The 21,442-nt window shown below is 41.8% G+C and overlaps 1 protein-coding gene across 1 annotated transcript in view; it reads left to right on the top strand.

Moving 5' to 3' along the window:
- KPNA6 (karyopherin subunit alpha 6) overlaps window positions 1-21,442 on the top strand; it is a 31,421-nt gene that overhangs the window by 977 nt on the left and 9,002 nt on the right. The window contains exons 2-7 of the mRNA XM_077931848.1: window positions 13,634-13,770; window positions 14,813-14,908; window positions 15,236-15,335; window positions 17,978-18,072; window positions 19,169-19,300; window positions 20,223-20,311. Coding sequence (XP_077787974.1) covers window positions 13,634-13,770; window positions 14,813-14,908; window positions 15,236-15,335; window positions 17,978-18,072; window positions 19,169-19,300; window positions 20,223-20,311 — 649 coding nt within the window. The remainder of the gene's footprint in view (window positions 1-13,633; window positions 13,771-14,812; window positions 14,909-15,235; window positions 15,336-17,977; window positions 18,073-19,168; window positions 19,301-20,222; window positions 20,312-21,442) is intronic.

Here is a 21,442-nt window from a genome sequence, read left to right as displayed (position 1 = left end):
ATTTACATTCCCGCCCTTGATAAACTTCTACTTGGCTTTTATTGAGGTCTTCCTGGGCGTTCAAACCTCTTTTTGAGTCTGTTCACACAGCATGACAAGTGCACTCCTGGGCTAATTTTGCAGAGTAACAATATGAAACAGTAAAGAATGTTTGCATGGGTAGTCACTCTGACAGATTGGCGGTTTCTGAAATTATTTTACTTCTGAATGTGTAGTAAGATACAAGTTGTTGCCTTATACCAGGGATGGGAAACGTGGCAGTCACTTGTTGCTGGATTCCCAGTTCCATAATCCCTGATTTTTGGCCATGGGGCTGAGGGTGATGTGACTTGTACTCCAACAATATCTGGAGGGCCACAGCTTCTCTATCTCTTCCTTATACCAGCTACCTTAGTGGACCTTCTGGCCCTGGGCAGAGGGTTTTCCCAGCCCTGATACCTGAAACCCAATGTGTTGAAATTCTGGGGATTTAACCTGGGATCTTCTGCATGGGAAGATCATCCCTGTTACAGCCTTTTAGAGCTGTGCTGCTTCCTCTAAACCCCAAAACCATCTTTGGCTTTTACTTTGGATTATTTATCCTTATTACCTCTGCATTGATATCAAAGTGGTATTAATAGCTACTCTTGATAGTCTTCATACATTAGATGAAACTCTATGTGTGTTTGCAGAGGAGGACTGAAGTTGTGCATCTCTCTACCCCCACAAACATTTGTCCTGCAAAAATTACTTACCTGTTCTCGCACACTGGTGGTCATTGCAGGCACAGTGAGAACATTAAAAAGTGCAACACCACACCAAGTGTTCCAGTTAACAATTTCCCTGAATAGAGGAGATCTGAACTCTCTACAAGTGACTATTACAAGTTGGCATAATAATTAGAGTAGGCAGCAACATCTGGTTTCTGAGGCCCAGTAGCAGAAGAGGTGAGGAGGTTTCTGTTATGCAGATCCACTGACAGGAGTGCCATATCGGCTCAGCCAGCACATTTGCCCAGCAATGATCTCCCCATTCTTCCTTGTAAGCAACAGCAGCAGCTCTGCTGCCAGGAGGTCAGATGAACACTGCTCAGGTTCATCACTCTGGGCTTGGTTTCTGCATCTTACTTAAGTTCTAAGTTAAGTGTCGACTTAAGGAAGTTGGAAAAGTCTGTGCGTGTCAAATTTGGATGGGCACATCCACACAATTTCAGCTCCAGTTTCAGGGGATGCATGTACAACTTCGGCACTAATCCTCACGGTGGGAAATTAAAACCTATCTGAGACGCTGGTGAGCTGCAGCAAGTTGAAGTACAGGCAGCAACCATTTTAGGTATGTCTAATATGTGTGCGACTGCACACACATGCATCACATCAAACTCGGAAGTGTCACAAAAGGGACAGGGCAGGGCAGCCGGAACGTAACCCCCATGCAAATTGCTTGCTGCCTGTACAGGGTTAGATAGCACAATGGCCTGACTGTATAAGGCAACTTATTATATTCATATGTTTTCTGTGCATGGGATGGCTTGGCTCTTTGTTCTTCCTGCCAGTCCATGTGGAAAAGGGGGTATTGCCAAACCACCTCAAAAGCAGGCATTCTGAACAGGTAGTTCCTACACTTGCAAACTATGGAGGAATCTGTTCCCTGATTATCCTCTGACTTTTACTTGTATCACGTATGTATTAAAAAGCAGTAAAGTAGAACAGCAAAATGGGATCACGTACTGCTGCTGTGTAAAGAACTGCCCGGGTTGCCTTTTTAATACTGGGGCCAATTCAAGGTGTTGGGACTGGTGTATAAAGCCCTGAACAACTTAGGATACAAGTCTTTAATGGAGCACCTCTTTCAATAACTATTGACCTGAGTTTTGAGAACTGTGAGGTAGGCCTGGACGATACATGATTTTCAGCATCGTGATAGAATACTGCATCACTAGCTAAACATCGCAATATACTGATATCCCATGATGGATGGAGCTGTGTAGAGGCATTGGCTGGCTTCATGGTTTTCCCCGCATTGTGATTTTTGTATAGAACACACACATCATGATTCATGATATATTGCCAAGTCAAAAATTATGAAACTGATATAACAATATGGATTTCAGACCAGTTTTGAGCGCTATATCAATATATCGCCCAGCCCTATTGCAAGGGAACTCCTGTTTGTCCTGTCAACACTTGTAGTTTGTTGAGTGGTGACACGAGATGGGGCCTTCTTGGTTGCAGCACCTCAGTTGTGGAATTGCGGTAACTTCCTGTGGAGGTACGGATGTCCCCTTCATTGATAAATTTCCAGTTTTAGTTGAAGCTGCATCTACTCCTTCAGGAGATGAATGTTATCTGGGGCTGAGCACTTGATAATTGGTTTGTGCTGTACCGAAAGTATTCATGGTTATAAAGTATTCATAGTTGTTGCTTTTTTCAAAGTAGTGCATTTTATACTGTATTTTATTTTATTGTATTTGTATACTTTCCTGGGAGCTTATGAACAGCTATTCAGAGATGAAATAATCATAAAGCATGATCTTCCTAGCATCCTGATAATTTTATTTTATTTTCTACAGAGAAGGCTTTTTGTCTAATATGATTCCATTTAAGGAGTCTAGGGCCAAGGTTCCTAATTTCTTAGGAATATGTAAGTTCTTCTTTTGGTCCTAAAAAAGCTTACAGTAAAATAAAACAGTTAACAAATTAAACATCCCAGATAAGGGGAAATACACCTAAAATCAAGGGCAAGGTGGATTCAAATCAAAACTCATTCAGGCAGCTGAAGGAAAAGAAATGGTGGAAGAGTTGTAGTGTTAAGTAGTTAAATTTGTCTGGAGTACTTTAGGAGTACATTTGGTATACAGTTATACTTCGAGTTGAATGCGCTTCGGGTTTCACCACTCGCACATGCACAGATGCTCAAAATGACATCATGCACGGTAGCGGTGAAACGCGGCACGTGCAGACGTGCCGTTGCGTCTTGCGTTCCATTCGGGATGCGAACGGGGCTCCGGAACGGATCCCGTTCGAATCCCGAAGTACCACTGTACTGTACTGGCAATACAGTGATACCTCGGGTTACATACGCTTCAGGTTACATATGCTTCAGGTTACAGACTCCGCTAACCCAGAAATAGTACCTCGGGTTAAGGACTTTGCTTCAGGATGAGAACAGAAATCATGCTCTGGCGTCGCGGCGGCAGCAGGAGGCTCCATTAGCTAAAGTGGTGCTTCAGGTTAAGAACAGTTTCAGGTTAAGAACAGATCTCTGGAACGAATTAAGTACTTAACCCGAGGTTCCACTGTAGTCTATTCCTTGGTTGCTGCAGTATTTTAGTTGGTCTTTGTAACACTGTATCAGTTGCTGGAAGAGCACCTAATGCACACAGCAAGGGCTGAGCCAGGGTCCTGCCTGTAGTTGAGAGACTGAGAACATCAAATTAGCACTGAGCCAGGAAGTCACCAGTTCAAAGTTCACCTCATCAGGTTGTCTTAGGCAGGATGTTGTTCTCATAGGCTTCCTGCCTCACCTCATTGTGCTGAGAACGTTAGCCTACCTTGTGGAGGGCTGTAAGAATTTTTGTGGGTGTGTAAATGCTAAGTTTTTATTGTTGCTTGATAGTAGTTGCTGTTGATTCCCATAAATTTGAAATTGGGGACAGATAATTTATATCACTTCCAAAGCTGTGTTAAGTAAAACCCTAATCTCTTTTAAGTGCCGCTAGGAAGGCAGAGCAGATGAATGCCTGGACACTTGCAAAGTAGCAGTTAGTAGCAGTGGATGACACAGCTCCTAAAATGTGGGTTCAGCTGTAGCCTGTTTGGTAGATCCATTGAAGATGCACCTTCAGCTACTTGTCATAGTTAAGGATTCCTTGCTGCTAGCAAGCAAGATACTTTGAGTGTACAAAGCAATTCATACATTATCTCAGTGATCCCTAAGCAGCCCTAAAGCAGCCCTATAGTACCTTAAAAATGGATTTATTGTGGCGTATGTTTTTGTAATGTGACATGAACTACACAATCTTAGTCTTCAGATGTTGCAAAACTTTGCTTCAACACACTAACACAGCTACTTCTCTGGAATTCACAGCAGTCACTGCAGATCAATATTATTCCCATATTGCAGGTGCTTGTACATGTAGGAGTGAGGCTGAGAGAATAGTGGCTTGCACACCTTTTTGCCGCACCAGCTCTGCAATTGGGGCATGGAAGGGAGTACTCCAGGAACACCCTGAAGGAGCCTGCAATGATACTTAAAAGGGCAAAAAACTTATACCCTCAACTTTTGTCCATAACAACTCAAAGTGGCTAACAATAAATCAATGAAACCAACTAAATGTAATAAGAAATTGCCACACACCATGGCTGATGGTCCAGCCATCGTGTAGACAAGTGACATGTGGCCCTGACTTCCTGCTCTTACTTTAGTGACAAGACCATGAGACAGAGTAGGATGGTTGCACATCCACGAACTAAACCCTGTTGTTTGGTAATTGATCACCACCCACATAACTGCACTAGTCATTTTGTTTGGTCTGGGTCTCCTTGGATCTAGCTACCTTGGTTGTAACTTCTGCCATTATAATGCAGTAGTCAAAACTCAGATAATGTGTGATCTGATTAGGTGGACTGTATCTGTCTAATCCCCACTGATATTGTGTGACACAGAACTGGAAACATTTCAGACACCCAGATGTTGAGGCATTTGGATATTGCCACCTCTAGGTGTGATGATGGCCTCCATCACTGTCTTTTACAGTATATCTACATCAGGAGAGGGGCGCTTCTGGTTTGTGGGCTAATCTTGGCCAGCCAGGGGATCCAATTTGGCCAACAAGGCCATTTCCCCCAAATCAGGCCCACCCAGCTATCAGCTTATGTCACAGATGATGTTAGCTGAATGTGGCAGGAGAAAAGGGTTTAATCCTGTGTTAGCTGGACTATCCTGTTCCCAGCAATGAACAAGATTGTGCAACCAATGTAGCAAGATTCAAGCCTGTTCATTAGCTGAGCAGGGATTTAAGCCCTGTGCAAAAGTGCCCCATTGAAGCAGCTCTCGGGTTCAAGCTGGTTCAAAAAAGCTTTTGCATAGGCTCCTGCACTCCTGTCTGATCCTCTGGAAGCTCAAATGGGAGTGCAAAGTTTTATAGTCTCCCTCCTACCCCTTTAGGTTCCTGATATTGAAAGCTTAAGCCTCTGAGATCAAGAGCTTAAAAGTGGGGAACAGGAAGACATGCAAAGCGCAAGGTATTTTGACAGGTGGACAGCCCTGAGAGGCAGATTCTGATAAAGATCTGGCCTGTGGAGCCAAAAAGTTTCCCTACTTCTGATCTACATCTCTTACACAAGTGTGGTGGAGGTGTCCAACTGTTGCCCTCCGTTGGCAGGATTGCTTGGCCATCATTATGTCCTAGATCTCAAAATGCTTTATTTTCTTCCCTTGTGTGGGAGTCAGCTTGGTCAGCAAAGTAGTGCATTCCACAGATGCTCATGTGCTGCTGGCTTTTGTGAGCTCACTGGGTGGGTGGGATTGAGTAAGCCAGCCGTGACCACAGCACCAGGCGAGCTGAAAGAATTGCTGCGATGAAGATGATGTTGTTGTCAGCACAGAGGGCACTGTGCCCAAAACTCTTGGCTTCAGTAATCAATCTTACCATTGGGATCAGTCCTAGTTTGCAGTGTATGCATTTCTTTCTTTCTTTTCTTAAATTTGTCAGTCGCTTTATCTTGCCCAGGGCAGTCTAAAGCAAAACTGCAACCAAACAAACAGCAAATCCCACATAGATACATTAAGACCAAGAGGAAGGAGAAATGCATTAAAAACAACCCACCTACTTCTAAAAGGCCACAGAAATAGTAACAGAAGACGGTGAGACATGGAAGATATGCTTCCTTGCCTTGTAGCCTTTTTTCTACCTGGCCTGGGAGGGGAGGGCCCTGTCTGACTCCCGCTATAAAAGCTGAGGTTGCTGAAGATGCCAGGGACCATCTTGGTTGTCTCTTAGTGCAGACCCAGATCATCAAGTCTGAGCATCTACAGCTGCCAGCCGCCGTGAACCAACATTGCCAGGATTGGCAGCAAGAACAGCAGAACATGTTCTATGCTTAAGATAATATTTTGTTTTCTTGCTAATTATGCTGTTTTAAATATGCGTTTGATATTTGACTTCCTTTAGTAATGTTTTCTTTTGAAATGTTTTAAGAATTTAAAAAAAATTTAACTTTGCTATGTTAATGTTTTATTTAGGAAAACTTTAAGGTAATATTTTAATTTCCAGTTAATTATACTACTTTTAATGTATACTTTATATTTGACTTTCTTCTGTATTGTTTTTATTTGATGTTTTAATGTAGGTTGTAAACTTCTTTGAGATTTCCCCCCTCCCCCTCCCCCATGCCCTGCTATCAAGTCTTGCCTACACACTTCCTTATGTGCTCATGGCCGTCATTCCTTCTAATGCTTTAAGATACTTTGGGCAATCCAGACAGGAAGGCATGTGAGGAGTGGGAATGGGTTTGATTTCAGGGCCATTGCTTGCTGAGCCCTTAAAATGACATTTACCCTAGATTCCGGCGTATTAGGCAACTGGGCGTATAAGGTAAAGGTAAAGGTACCCCTGCCCGTACGGGCCAGTCTTGACAGACTCTGGGGTTGTGCGCCCATCTCACTCAAGAGGCCGGGGGCCAGCGCTGTCCGCAGACACTTCTGGGTCATCTGGCGAGCCAGCGCAGCACACGGAAACGCTGTTTACCTTCCCGCTAGTAAGCGGTCCCTATTTATCTACTTGCACCCGAGGGTGCTTTCAAACTGCTAGGTTGGCAGGCGCTGGGACCGAACAACGGGAGCACACCCCGCCGTGGGGATTCGAAACTTGGGGGGTCTTATATGCTTCGGCAGCTTCACTGGATGGCGGGCTCTGCGCTGGGAGGAAGCTGCCCGGTGAAGCTGCCCAGCGATGCTAAGCCGGCTTTGCTGGGCGGCTTCCTCCCGGCGCGGAGCCCACTGCCCACTGCTGCTTCAGAAGCTGCTGCTGCCGCCAGCGGCGGCAGGCTCCACACCAGGAGGAAGCCACCCAGCAAAGCCGGCTTAGCATTGCTGGGCAGCTTCCTACCGATGCGGAGCGTGCCGCCCACTGCTGTTGCGGCGGCAGCTTCGGAAGCAGCAGTGGGCTCACTGCCGGGAGGAAGCCATACCCGGCGTATAAGACGTCCCCCCGACTTTTAAACCTCTTTTTCGGGGTTAAAAAGTCATCTTATACACCAGAATCGACGGTACTGGCTTTGCCTACACACATGTTCCTAAAGCAGATTGTATGTTGGGTCTGCTAAACTGGTTGCAAATAGCAAGTGGCTCAGGTATTGTTTGAATGTTGAGTTCAGCCTCTTGTGTCCCAGTACATTGAAAACAGGTTCCTAGCTGTACAGGAGCCCAGTTGGTCCTGACAGGAGTCAATATTACCAGAGTTCTAATTACTGTACATGAGCCCTTTGGAGAGGTGGTAACTTTTAGGGGAGGACAATTTAAATGTGTCTGTGGCTGTATGTAGAGAGTGGAGACTCTTTGTTTCTACTGTATGGACAAAGCAGGGCTCTGCTTTCCCTTCCTGTCTTCCCTTTTCTCTTACTGGCTGTAGGTACACATCTGGTAGTGGTTTTGTGTTTGGCCGTGAAATTCACTATGAGCCCTGTTGGAAAGGGAATCTCTGTAAAGCAGGAGGTTGGCTCTGTTTCTGACTTGGGGGAGCAGACAGAAACCTTGACAGTTCCAAAACCACATTGGACTGCTGGGCCACAGCTTCTCCCCTTGGGCAAGCACTTGCACCTTCTCTCTCACCCACCCAGTGAAATTCAGGGCACATAACTGGTTTTTTTAAGTGGTATTTTTATTTTGCCATTTAAATTTTGCATTCTGCATTTTCTATTGATGGGTAAAAACCATCCAGAGAATACAGATATATGCATGGCAAACAGATGCAATAAAACAAATAATTGAATGACATGATTCAGATCTTCCCATCACACATTATCTGAATGTATGGAGGGTAGTCTGAGAGGGGTTTCTGTGCCCTTATTTATTTTAGAAAAGCGTTTATCAACAGCTTAGTATTTGAAAACGATCTAAGTGGTGAAAAGAAACAATGCTGTTAAAACAAAATACAGCCTAAAACCAATTAAACAACAGCATGAAAGCATCTAAAAATAAATAAAACAGGGATTTGTGGGATTCAGACACAAGAAACGGGATCTAAACTGGGCAAGTGTCTTCTGAAGGTGTGATGGTCATTGCATATTGAGTATGACAGGAGAAGGCAGGCTTAAACAGAGCTGAGAGTTTCTCTCAATCCAGAGAAATGAGCAAGGGGGAAATCTAGTTAGTCATTCCCTAGTGACTGCCGCATGCTTGGCACAGAGTGAGACCATCACAAAATACTCCTGCTGAATCCTGGACTTAGTTTGCATGGAGGAGCCTGCATTTTAAGCCGATGATGTCTGCAGGTGGTGTCTGCTGCCAAACTGCTCACTGGCTCCTCATACTTCCCTTGGCACCAGGAGCCAAAGATGACAAGCACTCTGTTGCACTCTGCCGCCAGCTTGCCAAATTTAACTTGTGAGCCAGTCTCTTAAGGGTGATGGGAGCTCTGTATTGGATAGTACAGGATTTTGTCTGAGAGGTCCCTTAAAGACACCCGCTGGGTATATAATTAAGAGAACTGGAGATCTGTGTGTTTATTCTCCCTTCCTTTGCAGTGCCTTAGCAATTCTCCACTGTCCCCCTCAACAGTAGTACTGTCAGATTCCATATTTACGGGGAGCAGCTGTTTGGAACTTGGAATTTCCACAGAGCCTAGCAGGGCTTAGGATATCACTAGTCAAGATGGAAGCAAAGACTGCAAGCAAGGAGATTGCTGGATGAATTTGGGCCCAGTTTCTAGACTGGTGTGCACATCTGATTCCAAGTTGGGAAGGAATGCCAGTGTAGGAGACATGTGGGGAAGGTAGACAGTGTGTTTTGCCATCAAACTATAATGTATACTCCAGCCCTTGACTAAGTTCTTGAGCTCTAAGTGTATACTTTGCAACCTCTGAGCTGTAGGCACAGGATGTTACTGTGTCGTGAAGGAGCAGAATCTATTCCATGCACGGAATGGATCCTGAGAGTAAACGTACTGCTGCTTTGTTTGCTCTCCGTGACCTCTGCACATAGTCCAGTTGTTTTGCATACTGCCTTGATGCTGGCTGGGTTAGGCTACATGATGGTCAATTGACTAGCATCACCTGTATGACTGATCTAAAGAAAGAGACCCATTTAAAAAACAGTGGTTCCATCAAAATACACCTGATATCTGCAGACAGGTGCCAAAAAGGTGAATGTTCTCAGCATTAGGGTGATTGGGGAAGAAATCCCCCCCCAAAAAACCCCAGGTAAACCTCTGATGCAGCCTTGATTCTTTCACATTTGGCATAATAATATTTTTTTAAGTGATGTGGGCTGTTTCTAACATTTTGTATAGTTCTGTGCGGGTGAATTTCTCTGTCCTGCTGACCCCCAGCACACCCACATTTCTTTCCCCACAAGTCCTGCTGCTTGGGCTTCCCTTTATTGGGATGTGAGTTGGGATAAAAACACTGCTGCATTTGTCTAATCCATATACACATTAGCTCCCCCCCCCCTTCTGTCTGCTATTGAGTCTGACTCAGCAATGCAAGGCCCAGTTTTAGACATCTGGGTTTCAGCAATTACTCAGCGGAGATTATTAGTGAGGTAGGAAGCACAAAGGAGCGACATAGTTAACAGGAGACTGGAAAGCCATAGCTGAAGTTTGGACCCGGCTCTGCTGTGCTTCCTGAGTCAATTTTGGTAAAGGCTTGAGCAGCCAAGGCTATGACCTTCAGTGAGAATGATTAGATAGGTTTATAGCTCTCCGTGTCTTCAAGGACTTAGGGTGGGTGTTGGCCTTTCTAAAAACACCAGTCTTAAGTTTTGATAGGAGACAGAAGCAGGAGGGTGACGAGGGGTGAGAAAATGCAGTTGTACATAGCACTTAGATGGGTGTGGTTGGGAGTGGAGGACTAGCTTGAGCTCAAACAGTTTAGGGAAATCTGGGTTTGGGGGAGTTTTGAAGAAAGAAAGATGAGTGGTACTTCGTAGACAATTCCCCGGCAGAGGCGGCACCAAGGGAGAACAGGAAGAATTCAGGAGCAAATGATCTTAAAGCTGTAGAGAGTAGTGGAATAAGAGGTTCAAGAGCAGGGAAAAGTAACTAGGAGGATTGAGAGGGAAGTGGATCTGGGCTAGATTGTTAAAGATTTGCAGCCATTCCTTAGACATTATGTAAGTTTGTGGTGGGAACGATAGCTGACATTTTCCAGGAAGAGCTTTGCAGTCATCCTGAGAGAAGCAGAGCTGTCTTAGCTGCTTTACTGGTAGTTCCCCACTATAGCCCATTGGACAAGCTTCTTTTGCTGCCCAGCTTTGCAGTGAAGTTGAAAATCTTCTTTTGTGACATGTGATGTTGCTATGGGAATGGGGTGCCATTATCATGCATACCTCGTTATGACTTCATTGGTGGGGTTAAGGCCTGGACAAAGCCTGGACCAAAGGCTGGCTGAAAGTGGGATTGGAAGTTGAGAATTGGGTAAACAGGTGCTAGATCCTACTTGTATCATATAAAAATTCCTTTTCAGTTTCATCCTTCCCTCATTTTTCTTCAACTGCTACCTGCAGTAGCATAAGATTGAAGAAACAATCTGGCGCACTCTGCAGGTTCTGTACCTGGCCAAAGGTGGAATGTTTGACCAACTTGGGTTTTGAGAGCATTCCTGTTTGGTGTTGGAGAAGTTCTCCTGGACTTATACTCTAAGAGCAGAGCTTCTAGGGTGTTCTCTGCAGGGAGCTTGGCTTTTGGAACAGAGGTGGACTTTTAGGCAGCTGAGCAGCTAATCATTTTAACCATTTATGTCAGATACCTTATAATCCTTTTAGATTGAAATGAACTGCTACTCAAACTATTAAAAGAATTGAGTCTAGGCGAAAAATTCCAAAAAGGCATAAATGCAATATATAACCAACAGAAGGCAAAAAATATTTTTAATGGAGAGTTTGGAGAAGAAATTAGTGTATTCAAAGGTACAAGACAAGGATGCCCCCTATCCCCAATGTTGTTTATAATAGTATTAGAGGTTCTATTAAAGAAAATAAGAGGAATAGCAGTTGGTGAAAAAAAGATATAAGTTAAGAGCTTTCGCAGACGATGTCATGATCACAACAGAAAATCCCCTACAATGCACACCCAGAATATTGGAATGTATAAACTAATATGGCAGATTAGCACGATTCAAATTAAATTATGGGAAAACAAAAATATGGAAGAAAAAGATAAAGTGAAATTACAAGAAATTGGATTGGAAATTAAAAAGAAAATAAGGTATATTGGAATTAATTTAACAACAAATACTATGGATTAAAGTAATGAGAATTATGGGAAAACATGGAAAGAAATAAAAAATGATTTGCAAGTATGGGGAAAACTAAGTTTATCCTTATTAGGGAAAATATCAGTAATAAAAATGAACATATTACCAAGGATGATGTTTTTATTTCAAAGTATCCCAATACTAGGAGGAGAAAAATGCTTTAATAATTAGAAAAGAGATTTGGCCAAATTCGTGTGGTCAGGAAAACCCCCCGAGAATAAAACATAAAATAATGATAGATAAGAAGGAAAGAGGAGGATTTGGCCTCCCTGACTTGGAGTTATACCATGATGCAGTGGGTTTGACCTGGTTAAAAGAATGGATTAAACTAGACGATTCGGATGAATTGGATTTAGAGGTTGTAGATACGATAGATGAGAAAGTTAAAGTACATAAAGGCTTCCTGGGGCATATAATCAGAAAGTCTATATATAAAATATGGGAGAAATATAAAAGACTCCTAGAGCCAAAAACTCCATGGTGGGCATCGCCGGCAGAAATTGTTGCAGTGAAAAAATTAAATATGAAAGAGAACTGGGCCACTTATAAAACTGTATTAGAGGAAGAAAATGGAGAATTGGCATTAAAGGACTTTACAGAAATTAAAGTTCATATTAGTGATTGGTTCCAATATATTCAAATTAAGTATAGATTAGTGAAAGGCAAAAAGATAAGATTTGAAAAAGAAATTTCTAAATTTGATAAATATTTAATACAAGAAAAAAAATTTAAAATCTAAATTATACAATTTGAACTTAGAGTGGGAAACAAAGGATGAACTGGTTAAAGCATCCATGATTAAATGGGCGCAAGATATTGGGAAAAATATTATGCTTGAACAATGGGGAAAATTGTGGAAAGAAGATATGAAATTCACTACGTGTTGTATATTGAAAGAAAATTATCTTAAAATACAACATAGATGGTATTTAACACCTGAAAGAATAGCCAAATGAATAAAAACTGTGGCGATGTCTGCTGACGATGCAGCACAGAAAAGGCACTATGATGCATATATGGAGGAATTGTTTAAATATCGAACAATTTTGGGAAACTGTATATAATGAAATGAAAAAAAATGTTTAGATATTCATTTAGGAAAACATCAGAAGGTTTTCTATTGGGAATAGTGCCAGGAAGTTTAAAGGAAGAGGATAAGACATTATATTTATACGCAACAGTAGCCACAAGGCTATCAATTGCGAAAAATTGGAAAAGTAGTATAATGCCGACAAAAACAGAGTGGCTTGCCAAATTATTGGAGTATTACAATATATCCAAAACAATGGGAGAAATTGGAAGGATCTCAAAAGAGAAGTTAGACAAGGACTGGAAGGTGTTTAAAGGATACTTGCAAAATCATATTGAAAAATCAGAACTCCTATTAAAATAAACAAGTTCTGTTATAAATACTGAAATGCTAAATAAGATGGATAACAATGTGTAACAGAAAAAGAAGTAGAAAGTTGGTTTATAAAATAAAATTAAAAATATTTTTTAAAAAGAAATCTGAATCCTAGCTGATTCAGTTCCATCAACCCCTGCTCCACCATCAAAGAGAAAAAGTCCTTGAAGCTGTATGTCATCTTGACATTATCTGGCACTTAATTAAATGGACAGTAGTGGGGTGGATTACATGCCGAGAACATTCACCCACACATACCATCTGCTGGAAAATAAAATCTGCAGGTTTATATGGCAAAAAAAAAAAAAGGAAAGAAAATAAAAATAAAAAGAGATGAACTGCTACTCATTTTCTCTTCTGGGCTCATTGCTCTTAGATATTGTGGGGTGTGTGTGTGTGTGTGTGTGTGTGTACACCTTCCTATAGGAGAAATTTTTAAAAAGCTAGAGTTTTGTGGGTGTTTAAGGCATAGGCAGCTGCCTATCCTGATTCAGTCCATTGCTCCATCTAGCCCAGTATTGTCTACACTGATTGGCAGCAGTGGTCCAGGGTTTCAGTAAGGAGTCTTTCCCAGCCATACTTTGGAATAGAGCATAGGGAGCCTTATCCATGCAATGTCCCGACTCACTTCATGATATATTCCTCATCTGCAAATAGATTGTTGGTACCATTTGGCAAGTGTTGAAAACAGTGCCTACGTTTGAGGACAATGCCTGTTTTCTTTTGGTTGCCCAAAGAAATGGAGTAAAAATTACCTCTTCTTTTCTTCCGCTGTTAGAAACCATGGCGAGCCCAGCAAAAGAGAACAATTACAGAATGAAGAGCTACAAAAACAAGGCACTGAACCCCGAGGAAATGCGCCGGAGGAGAGAAGAAGAAGGGATACAGCTACGCAAACAGAAGCGGGAGCAGCAGGTAACTCCTGTGTGGATGGTGAGCAGGGCATGTAGGTTGACCAGAAATATGGCCCAGGCTGATAGTTTCTACTTCTGGCTGTGCTCTGTGTTTTTAGAGTGTAGGAGACAGATGAGTTTCAACTTCTTGTGTAAATGATTCTTTGGTCATTGCCATCACTGGCTATGTGGTTCCTAGGCAGCTGGCAGAACAACAAAATGGATAATAAAACATTGGGGTCTGAATTGACCTAACCACTTGACAGCTTAAAGTTGCAGGTAGGTGGGTGGGTTCCAGTTTTAATTAGTGGACACATGCATTACCTGGTGCTGTCTTTGATCTGGTATGCTACCATAACAGGTAATAAGAGGAAGTACTAGAGAGCCTTTCCTTTTAATAAACAAAACTACTGTTCTTGATCTCCCACTTGTATCTCAAAAATGCCCTTATATGGAGTTTCAGTAAAATGCAAATAAACTAAATTTCTAGACAGTGCCTTTACACCGTGTTCAACAACTTGAACACTGTGTAAGGCACCAGTGTTTCCTGATGAGGAGTTTTGTGGCCCTTGCAATTAGTGTTGTTCTATAGCTGTTTCAGAAGATGTGGTTCTGCAAATTGGATTTGGGGAGGGGGCAGCAGGGGAGGGAGGCAAACCACAAATTATACCCCTCTGAAATTGTAGATCGTGAGGCTTGAGGAACGAGTAGCAAGCCAGGATGTGCTGTGTCTCTTGCTAAGCTAACTGCAGCTGAAGTAAACAGTGCTTTGGATGATTGAAAAGGGTTGTTTATTGTTGTTTATTGCCAGCAGTGCACACACTCCTCTTCAGTCATACTGCACTATTATAGAATTTGTGTCCTAGAACTCTTGATTTCTTAGAAGTGAAGAATCCTCACAAGAGGATTTCATGACTGATGAATCTTAAATGCTGATGGGAACAAATAGAACCCTGCTTTCAAAGAGTGAAGGGGACTTCAGTGACCTGAAAGCATTTGCTTATGCCCAACATTTGGCATTTTTGTTTGCCATTGATTTGATACATATCCATTTTCCATTTCAGCTCTTTAAACGAAGAAATGTGGAGCTAATTAATGAAGATGCTGCTATGTCTGACAGTCCTCATGTAGACTCATTTGTCAGTTCTACCACAGGTGGGGTAAGTAGTCTCAGAAGCTGTGTCATATTCCCATCTAATGACATTTATTGTGCTTTGGCTTATACCACTATAATCTTTCTAGTACAGAAATGAAGAACTGTTTTAAGTAACTTAATTTACTCTCTGCTGTTCCTTTTTAGTTTTTTTGCAGAGGTGTAAGATGAGGACCTGGTTTATTAATTAAAAATGAAATAAAAGGACCTTACAAGATCTAAGCCTGCATGTTCTTAGGTCCAGTTTGGTAGTTTCTCATCTGAAGAACTGTTAGATTTGGGCATTGCTTTGAAGAGCTAGCCTTAGGACTGTTATACATGGGCTTTTTTTCAGGAAGGTGTAATCACAAGGGAGATGGTGGAAATGCTGTTCTCCGAGGACCCTGATCTTCAGCTACTAACTACCCAGCGCTTCAGGAAACTGCTTTCAAAAGGTAAATATAGCTATTTAGAATTTTCTATTGTAAATAGAAATTGTAGGAATGTTGTGTGTATTTTGTTTGTTTGGTTGACCTCAAGATGCTTTAATTGCTTAAATAGTTTGCCAGAAACTTATGAAAAAATTCGTAAATGAAAGTGGACGGAATAGGTGAAGTATAATAAGTTAAGAATGGGGATATACGATTAATGAATGTTAGAAGGATGCTGGAATGATGTTACATGGTTTTAGCAGAAATGTTATAAAGAATTAAGTAAAAATGGATTGTTAATGGGCCAAAGTGTAAAATTTAAGGTCAGATTGGGTTAAGGTAATTTATTGAACAAAAATTGAGAAAGATGGAAAGGATTTGCTGAAACAGCTAAATTGAATTAGAATACAAAAAAAGGGAGGTGTGAGGAGGTCGATGAAACAAGTAAATGAAAGACAAAGACATGGAAGTACTGGATGTGTTTTTAAATGTTTTTGTTTTTAAATGTTTTTGTTGTTTTTTTATCGCTGTGCTGTATTGTTTTTTATTCTGTTTTTTATTTTTTTATGTATTGTATTATAACTTTTTATTGTCTCTTTTTTTCTTTTTCTGTAATTGTTAAACTTTTAATAAATATCATTTAAAAAAAGGGGGGATATACAAACATGGGGTTGGAATATTGATAACCTTTCAACCCTGATTGTTCTTGGAATGAGAGATGGTGTTTTTAGATTTTTAAACCATTTCTTGACCGTTTCCAACAGTGCCTATGGATGTATGTGTGCCCTGTTGGCCCTAATTTGAAGAGCTTCTTATGAAGAAAACAGATGGTTTTAAACAAACCTGAACATAGGGTTAAATCACATATATACACATAGGGCCTGAACTGGTGCCATAGTGGATCAGTTGATGAAAATGTCAACCTTGTGAGTGGCAGCTGTGAAAAAGTCAAGTTCCATTTTAATGATCCTTAGGAAAGGGATTGAAAATAAAAGTGACAATGTCATAATGCTGTTATACAAATCTTATGGTGTGACTGTACTTGGCATACTGTATACAATTCTGGTTGTCTCACCTCAGAAAGGATATTGTAGAGCTGGAAAAGTTTACAAAAAGAGCAACCCTGATTTCCAATGAGGAAAGGTTGCAGCATTTGTAGAGAATAGATGAGCAAGGAGTGATATCAGAGGTCTGTAGACCTATGTATGGTATAGAGAAAGTGGGTAGAAAAGTGAGTTTTTTGCTGTCTTTCATAACATTAAAACCTTGACCATTCAATGAAGCTGAATGTTGAATGATTAAGGGGTGTGAGTCATTGAGAGAAAGTACCTATGCACATAGTGCATAATTAAATTGTGGGATCTGTTTCATATCTTGATGGCTTTAAAAGAGGATTAGACAAATTCATGGAGGATAAAGCTATGTTCTGTCTCTAGTATGCCTCTGTTTATCAGTTCCTGGGAATAGCAAGTGAGGAGAGAGTGCTATTGCACCAGTGTCTTGCTTGCAAGATTCCCTTAGGTATTCCACTGCCACTTGGAGAACCTGATGCTGGACTATATGGGCTCTTCTGACGTTCTTATGCTATATTATTAATGCAACGGCCATTTTAATTTAGAATATAAGAGTCTTGAAAATATGGATGGCCTGGTGGTGAGATTTCTGACCTTGAGCTCTATGTTGTCCACCACATGCAGGAGCTAGGCGCTTGTCAATACGCAATCTTTCCTTGCCCCAGGTGTAGCCTTCATTGAATGCTGAGAACCTCAGCTGTCGGAACAAATATCTTGCCTTCGTGTCAGTGATGGTAACCGATAAAAAGGGCATCTGTGCTTAGTGATGTTAAATTCTCGAGAATAATCTTTTGGAGAATATTCTCAAGAATATTCTTGTTTAATGAGAATATTAGAGAATTTTCATTTAAAATGGAGAATATTCGTTTTAATGCATTGAAAATTATATAATACATATAACTTGCTAAAAAAATCTTCCTTAGCACGTTATGCTGCTTGCTCTGCCAAAATATCTTGTGCATTATTTGGTACACTAGCTGATATTTTGAGATCAGTGAACTCGGTACCTTGAATTTGTTCATCTCGTGATAAATGAACGCCATTATACTTGGGATGAAGGATATTTGCAGCAAGGTGAATTGGCTGCAATGCCATTTCTTTTCTTAACTGCCTCTTTCAGCTGTTTCTCTTCTTGCTCAAAGGCATCACTTTTTCAAAGTGAGCTTCTAGTTCTTTAAATGACTCAACCACCCTACTTAACCTTCGTGTGTCCGATTCTAATAATGTTATCCATTTCACTGTTGGAGCAATAAGGTCATGAAATTTTAGTACTCTTAGCCAACATACTGCCTCATCTAGTATCCGGGACTTTATACAATTTAATAAAATACCTTCCACTTCTTTTTTTATAACCAAAGTTTTTAAAGCATACTTTGTGTCCGACAAACACTTAAGGCAAAACTGAAGAGAGCTGTGGAGAATATTCTCCGGAGAATTTTCTAGCAGAGAATATTCTCTGGAGAATATTCTCACCTCACATCACTATCTGTGCTAACTGCTTACAAACTAAGTGCCTAAGTGCTATTTTAGCATACCACTGGTGTCGTGGAGAAAAAGGTATGTGTTAACAGTAGTCTTTCCCCCTCTGTTTAGAGCCCAATCCTCCAATAGATGAAGTGATCAATACTCAGGGTGTGGTGGACAGGTTTGTGGAGTTCCTCAAAAAAAGTGAAAACTGCACATTGCAGGTAAGTGAGAATGAGATTCCTTTGCATTTGGTGTTCAGTGCTATCGACAAGCTTGTCATCTGTTTCTCTGGAAATTAAATTGGCCCCCTTGTCACTCTTAGTGTTTGTGCCTTTGCATGGGGTTGTTTGTGACTGTAGCCGCGACTGTGGTCTGACTTTCCTTCCCACCAAACGTTAAGCATCTGCCCACAAACCTATAACATAAAAGTTCATTTACATGTGATGTCCATAGACTTTGGTTCTGTTGTTTGACTACCTTTCATTTCCCCCACGGTCCCAGACACAGCATCAATCTGGGGCATAGTGGGGAAAAGAAAATGGAGGGTGTGCTCTCTCAAATTAAAGTTAATTAAAATTTAAAAAGTTAAGAGTGATGCTTTAGCCACTACAGCTAAAATGGGTAAACTTCTTCCATGAGGGTGTCTTTTGTATCTTCAGAGAATCAGTAAAATGGCTTGTGTTTTTTTGGCAGAAGGGGGGAGTAGGGGTTCCAAACTTTGCCTGTACACCCCCAATAGAAAATTTGAATAAGTCCTTTGAACTTTCACCACAGCCCTGTTCACGGCATGTCAACGAAGGGTCCAACCTCTGAAATGCTCTGCTCTGTGAAATGTTTCTCTCAAGGCACAAACTGAACAGTTCTGTGAGAAGTCAGTTTTGACTTGCTTTAGCTAAAATCCAGGACAACGAATCCTCTGTTGCAGGAATTTCCAAACTGTAGTCCTTCATTCAGGTGGTCCATGGCATGTCCGTATAAAATATTAATATTGAATTTTTAATTGTATTTTTATTGCTTTTTTGTTGCTTGTGTTGTATTTTATTGCAGTACGATTTGAATTTTGTGGTGTGCGAATTGTAATACAATAAAATACAAAATTAGAAATAACAGAAGCAATAAAAAAGACAATTAAAAATCACTCAGCCTCTCGCACAGCTCCTTGCAATTTCTCTAACAGGCAGAAAAACCATTAAGTGGTCCACTATGTCCATCAATAATTTTCAAGTGTCTGGGGTGGGGAGTTTGGGGGCCACTGCTCTGTTGTACAGTGTACTTCTGTTGGAGACTTCCTTTAATTGGTTGCTTGTTACTTTTCAGTTTGAAGCTGCATGGGCATTAACGAACATTGCCTCGGGCACTTCACTACAAACCAAAATAGTAATAGAAGCTGGAGCAGTTCCGATCTTCATTGAATTGTTGAGCTCTGATTTTGAAGATGTCCAAGAGCAGGTAAGGTGTTTTCAGGGAGAGCTTTTGGCTTAGCTGTGGGAGAGCAGTTCCAAATAATTTCTTTTCTGCAAAGCCTTTATATGATAGAAAAACTGGGTGTTCCCTGTTGCTTGTGAAGCCCCTACCCTGCCTCTTCAATGTCATTGACAAAGCTGCAGTGATGTCACAGAAAGCTCAAGGACTGTCTTTCCCCGTATGAACTGACCCAGACCCTGCAGTCAATATCTGATACCATTCTTCATGTGCTCCGTCCACAGGAGGCCCAGAGAGTGGCAACATGAGAATGGGACTTTTCTGTGGTGGCTCCCCATTTGTGGAATGCTTTTTCCAGGGAGGCTTGCCAGGTGCCTTAGTTACATATCATTAGCATTCCTTTTCAACCAGGCCTTGGGCTGTTAATCAGTCTATGGCCTTGTAATGCGATGTGTGTTTGTGTGTGTGTAAACTGCCTTGTGGTCTCTTGATGAAGGGTGGTATATAAATTTAATAAATAGTAATAACAAAAGCATCCTGACTGCTCAGAGCAGTGGGCAGGGCCTGTGGTGGCATTAGTGCTTTGTAGGCATGCTCAAGAGCAGTTGGCAAGAACGGGAATGGGGCAGCAAGGGAACATAGGAGCTTGAATCGCTGTGGGTCAATGATTCAAAGTAGGGAGAGCAAGATCAGAAAGCTAGGGATGCATTTTACACTGATTTCAACCAAACATTTGGCAGTAGCTCCCTACAGCAATTAACAGCTGCCCACATTGGTGTGTGCAGAAACTCTCAGGAAAAAAAGCTTTGCTACGTTTTAATTGCAAAAATGACAAATAGCTGAAAGTTGCCACAAGTTATTGGATTCTTTGAGGGGGCCCAGGGATTCCTGCTCCACCATTCCCTCTCCATTCAATGACTGAGTGCTGAAGCTCCTGTTCTTCTTCCAGGCTGTTTGGGCACTGGGGAACATTGCTGGAGACAGTTCTGCCTGCCGTGATTACGTCCTCAACTGTGGCATCCTCCCTCCCTTGTTGTTGTGAGTAGCTGTTGCATGAAACTCCGACTTCGGGTGCTCCTTGGCAATGCCTGTGTGCGTGTGTTCCTTTGTTTCCATTCTACAGCCATGGACGTAATGATTTTGTTAGGTGGCATGAAACTGCCCTGGGAAGACCCAGTGGGATTTTTCTCTTGAGTAGGATCAAATTGATCACCATATTTGGAGTCTGGAGGAGACTTCTCCCCAGACCAGACTGGCTAGAGGTCCAGCATGGAGACTCATTTTTCTTAGTAACATGCAGCTTATCACTCCAATAGCTTTAAACAACCCTGTAGGTATTTTTGGTGTGACCCACCTTGTGAAGGCCAGATTGCAAGAAGCCCATGGTGGTTTAGCATGATGCTAGTGATGTGGCTCACCTGAGGAGGGATGCGTGGGAAAGATCTCTGCTCAGGGAAGAATGTGCAAGGGCTTCCTTCCTTCCTGATAATGAAGGAAGATGGAATGGTGGATGAAGATCAGAACGTGGATGAGAGCCAGTTTTATATTGTGAACCGCCCTGAGCTCTAAGGGTGGTATACAATTTTTAAAAATTATTGATTGATTGATTGATTGATTGATTGATTGATTGATTGAATGAATAGATAGGTTAAGACTAGGACCTGGGAGACAAGGTTTCATATTCCCACTCATCCCTCAGTGACCTTGGGTCATTCACACTCTTGGCCTAACCTATCTCACAGGGCTGTTATGAGACTAAAATGGGGGAGGAGGAAAACTTTATATGCCACCTTGAGCTCCTTGAAGGAAAGGTGGGATATAAATGTAATAAACAAGCATGTTTAGTTGAGCAACAGAGAGGCTAATAGATTCAGGTTTCCATTTGGTCATTTAAATTTGCTAGGTGACATAAGAGCAGTCCTGCTGGATCAACTCAAACACATCTCCAGTGTTCCGTTCTCACAGATCATCCAGATGCTTATGGGAAGCCCTCAAGCAGAACAGACCATGATCCAGTTCTCTCAGCCTAAGCAATATCTCCTAAGTCATGGTTGGGGAATCTCCAGCCCATGGGACAAATGTGGCCTGGCAGAATTTGCAGTTTGGCTCACAAGATGGCCTCCCTCCCCCCACCTCCAAATCTTGCTTACTTGCCCCCCACCTGATGTC

The sequence above is a fragment of the Podarcis muralis genome, chromosome 7 (assembly GCF_964188315.1).
Source record: "Podarcis muralis chromosome 7, rPodMur119.hap1.1, whole genome shotgun sequence".
Classification (NCBI taxonomy): Eukaryota; Metazoa; Chordata; class Lepidosauria; order Squamata; family Lacertidae; genus Podarcis; species Podarcis muralis.
Note: the sequence above shows the minus strand (reverse complement) of the source record. Positions and strands in the feature narration are given on the sequence as shown.